Genomic DNA, 4363 nt, shown 5'->3' with positions numbered 1-4363 from the left:
AAGCGTCGTGCACCTTGAAAGACCACGTTTGATCCCAATACGTTGGAACAATTTTGGAGCGTATTAGGCGAACGACGTGAGCGAGCAGTGGTGTACAGAACAAACACCGGAAGCGTCGAATGTAGCAAGTGTAGACAAGACAAGTGCGAGCATTTAGTAGCCGTGAACGACACGGAACCCACCGAAGTGTCTCGTGGCCCTGGAATTAGCCGCGAGGTACATTGAAATGAATAATGGCATGGTTAATTCTAGCATTGAAATGAATACCAGTAATGGCATTGTTAATTCTAGCATTGAAATGAATAATGTCATGGTTAATTCTAGCATCTCAATGCATTATGTAGACACCGAACAGTGAAAATACAAAGCGAGCATACGGAACGGGGAAAATCCCGTACAAGACCGACGCTCTTCGCAACCATTAAAGCACGTCCTGCAGACTGCAGACCAAACCGGAGCCATCTTTTTCCCTGACGCCTCAGCCACGAAGTGCGGGTGTTTCGGTGCATGCAGCTGTGGCGTCGCTTGTGGTGGTGCATGTGAGTGGGATTAGGATGGTGCAGCCATGTTGCAAATGAACACGCCTTGCGACGTACTTGTCATGAAAGTCAAGTGCAAGCAATGCGGGCGGTGGATGTTCTGGACGGGGGAGAACAAGGCGATTTTTCGTTTCAGCAAATCAACGGCTGTTGTGCACGAATTGTTGTACAATGAATTAAGCTACATTGAGCATGGGACGGTACGTAGAAAGTCTTGCGTGCATTATTCAGTAGTTATGAATAAGGCATAGGTACCCTTCAGTGTACTTTTCGCGAGTATTTCAAGCCGATACACGATGTTCGATGGGGAGTTTGTCAGTCGTCAAACCTTAATTCATACGTCTTGGGCTTTTATCGCAGCCATCGACATGCCATTCCACGAGGACTTTTCGTGACCGAACTGCGGTCAGTTGAGACTGATGGGAATAGTGCTCACATGCTTAACAGTTAGACATGTGAGTTACCCAGCGAGGTCTGTTAGACCTGTGCAGATTGGACATATATGGGCTGTAAGTTGTACAGCGAGGTCTTTCCAGATGGCTACGTTCAATTCTTCAATATGCTTGCCCTCAGTCTTGTATTTCCCCGGGCGGCACAAACTCGACTCGGCCGTATGTCGCATTGGGTTCCATTCTCTTACGCCAAACATTCCTTCATCGACCAACAGAATGCGTCCTCCGCTCTTGCGTCTCAACAAGACGTTGGAGCTGTGCCAAAACGTCAAGTCGCAAAGCTCGTGTTCCCCATCGAGTTCCATTCACTTCCACCAAAACATTACTTAATCAACGAGACAATTGAATTGAGTTTGTTATATCAAGAAAACCCAGCAGACACTTGGACTACACAAACCCCTACACGGGCTTAGTCGCACAATGCAGACCATTATCTTCATTCGTTTATACCCTGTCAATATCCCCAATTGTTCTTAAAGAGAGCGATAGCTCCTATGGTCGAATATTCTATGTGTTTGCAGGCAGTTTCTATGCCCCACATGACCTCTCTACTCGGATAGTACAACTTCGAGTTACCCTTATGTATCATCTCCAGCAAACTAGCTGAATATGATGCTCGTGCTCTACATCTCGTGACAGCATCAGCATGACAACCTTGTCGTCTACGGGGAGATTCAGGTCGTCGTGCGTCTAATGCAAGGCCTCTATCACATTAGTCACACCGGCTTTCGATAAGTATACTGCTCAGTGAACTCAAGATGGGGTAAAAACTAGGACGACAGGAATACTGCACGATGTGTACTTTGGTCTCACGTTTCCATCATCCATGGACTGACCATTTTCGAGATGGCGACCAGGCGGCGGACTAACAGTTCACCGCCTGATACGCGCAGGATCTGCATACCACTTCGTGTCCCTCGAAAGCAAAGCTCCATACTCCTCTCCAACTCAGTGACCTAGAGTCTTCCTAGATGGAGGTTTATCGTTCGTCCCCCAGTTCACATGCTCAAGACTTTGATCGAGGTGGTCCGGGTTCAATCCCTTCAATGAATACTCGTTTTTCTGAGATGAACGTATTTGATTTTGTATCATGACATTTGTTTTACAGTTAATAATAACAATACTTCGAAGTAATACTGTAATTTCCTGACATTATTTTTACTACAGTACCACTGTCCTGTATAAGGTGCCTGCAATTACGTCGAGGATGTTGATGTCGACGTAGTGAACACCCACATGCAACTCAACTACGTCGGAGATTACGTCGCATTGACAAACTCGGCCACGAGGGTGATGTCCATGGACTACACTGCCTTGTCCAGAAGCCACACGCAGCCCACGACCAGCGTGAACGTGAGCACGAGCAGCAGTGCCGGGAACATGCGGTGGATGCGGCGCGAGTAAAAGTCGGCGTACGTGAGTGAGCCCTTGACGTTTTCCTTGAAGAGGATGCCGGAGATAAGGTAGCCAGCGATGACGAAGAACACGTCGACGCCTGTAAACCCGCCATTGATCGAGAGCGGGTACGCGTGGAACAGCACCACGGGAACTACCACGAACGTCTGTAGCCCGTCGATGTCGGGCCGGTACTTGATCGGGTAGTTACTTGGTTCCGGAGTGTTGCTGTTGGATATTAAGTACACTTGCTTTGAAACTATCAACCTTTGTTACTCGTTAGTCTACACTCGCAACTACAGCTATCTACACAATAGATGAGCTCAGTTCAGGGTAAATGTTAGAGTGAGGAACCTCAAACCGCCGACCATCCTAGCCCATAAATATGCAACCCTGCAACACTGCGACACTTCAACGTGCGTGCTTGCTTGCCATCACAAGTGTAATTCCATAATAATACAGTACTAATCAAAGTAAAGTACCCATATCTAACAGTTGCTTCTCCGGCGAGCTCTGCTAACGTAGTACAGTGTAGTTCAATTAATTCTTGATTCTACCATCTCCTGCGCCTTCCTCTGCGCACGCTCACAAATGTCTTGCCCGGGTTCTTGAACTTGCCCGACCATCAACCGTCCTTGCGCACGGTATGCGTAACACTATTTTTGATTCGGCTGATATGAGCGAGCTCTACACACAGATGATAGTGTGGACCAACCACACTAATTTTCAATCAACACTATATATTCCAATCCACACTAAATGTGGTTGACGGTGTATACATTGTTAGTTTTTGTGTGCGCTGAACATGGAAAACAAGACATCGTTTTCTTAGATTTTCCTTACGCATCCACAACGCTACATATATTTTCGTATCAATCAACCCTATTCCCACAACAAGCACTTCTTGGACGGGTTCAAATACGAGTCGGTGGGGCACTGGAACACACGAGCAAACTCAGCGTTGTTTCGCAACGCCCCTGTCACGCGGTACCGAAAGGGTGGGTACTTCGTCTTCAAAATCGCGCGGAGGTAGGCATCCGTGCTCTTGGAGCACCAGGCTTGGGCGTATGACAAGTAGAACAATTTGTCGCCTGCTTCTTCCGTGTACTGGGACGGGTGTTCCTTCAAGTACTCGTGGTACGCGCGGAAACTGGTCTTGAGCCCTCCGTTGTCCGCAATATTTTCGCCCAAAGTGATATTGCCCCTGATTTTGCCCAACACAACGCCAGTCACTTCGCTCGTGACGACTAAGTTGGCGTACTGGTCGCTAATGCACTGGGCTTTCGTCTTGAACGCATCGTTGGTGGCGTTTGACCACCACTGTTTCAAGTTGCCGTCGCCATCGTAATTGCGGCCGATGTTGTCGAACCCGTGGGTAATTTCGTGTCCGATGAACATCCCGATGGCACCAAAGTTCTGGGCGGCGTCAAACTGGCGGTCAAAGAACGGTTTTTGTAAAACGCCAGCCGGGAACACAATTTGGTTCACGTATCTGTTGTAGTACGCGTTCACTTCATGGGGGGCCATGTTGAACCTGCGCCTGTCCACAGGTTGACCGTTCAGCTTCAAGTTGGTGTCGATGTTCACTTGAGACAGCTTCCACCGGTTGTTCAAATACGACTTCGAGTCCAGCGTCAGCGTGGGGTACATCTGTGGCTTCTCCGGGCCACCCAACAAGTGTACAAACTTGGACAGCTTCGTTTGCGCGTTGGCGCGAGTCGAGTTGTCCAACCAGTCGGCGTTGGCAATGCCAGTGGAGAAGGACGACCTCAAGGCTGTAGGGAGTTGATAACGCAGAGGAAATTGTAAAACTGATTGATTGGCGTTATCTACATCTACATGCATGACTACTGTGACTATACTATATCTAATGCTATATATACGTGCGCTCTGCAGAAGGAACTTCTGGTGTCCATGGCCGAGCACGCCGCACGCCAATCGAGCTTGGTCGTAAACTGACGTCAACAGTGACGTCTG

General features: G+C 48.3%; 2 protein-coding genes across 2 annotated transcripts; both read right to left on the bottom strand.

Annotated features, from left to right (window-relative positions):
- Positions 1 to 2295: 2295 nt before the first annotated feature.
- H257_11906 (hypothetical protein) lies at positions 2296 to 2757 on the bottom strand (the record flags this gene model as incomplete). The annotated part of the gene is made up of 2 exons (XM_009838984.1): positions 2296 to 2645; positions 2748 to 2757. 2 exons carry the CDS (start codon positions 2755 to 2757, stop codon positions 2296 to 2298), a joined length of 360 nt encoding a protein of 119 aa, XP_009837286.1.
- A 511-nt stretch (positions 2758 to 3268) lies between these two features.
- On the bottom strand, positions 3269 to 4161 carry H257_11905 (hypothetical protein; the record flags this gene model as incomplete). The annotated part of the gene is made up of 1 exon (XM_009838983.1): positions 3269 to 4161. A coding segment is annotated over one exon (893 nt), but the record flags the coding sequence as incomplete, so codon positions are not given.
- Positions 4162 to 4363: the final 202 nt, after the last annotated feature.

Source organism: Aphanomyces astaci, assembly GCF_000520075.1.
Source record: "Aphanomyces astaci strain APO3 unplaced genomic scaffold supercont1.37, whole genome shotgun sequence".
NCBI lineage: Eukaryota > Oomycota > Saprolegniomycetes > Saprolegniales > Verrucalvaceae > Aphanomyces > Aphanomyces astaci.
The sequence above is the reverse complement of the archived record's forward strand: the minus strand, read 5'-3'. Positions and strand labels throughout refer to the sequence as shown.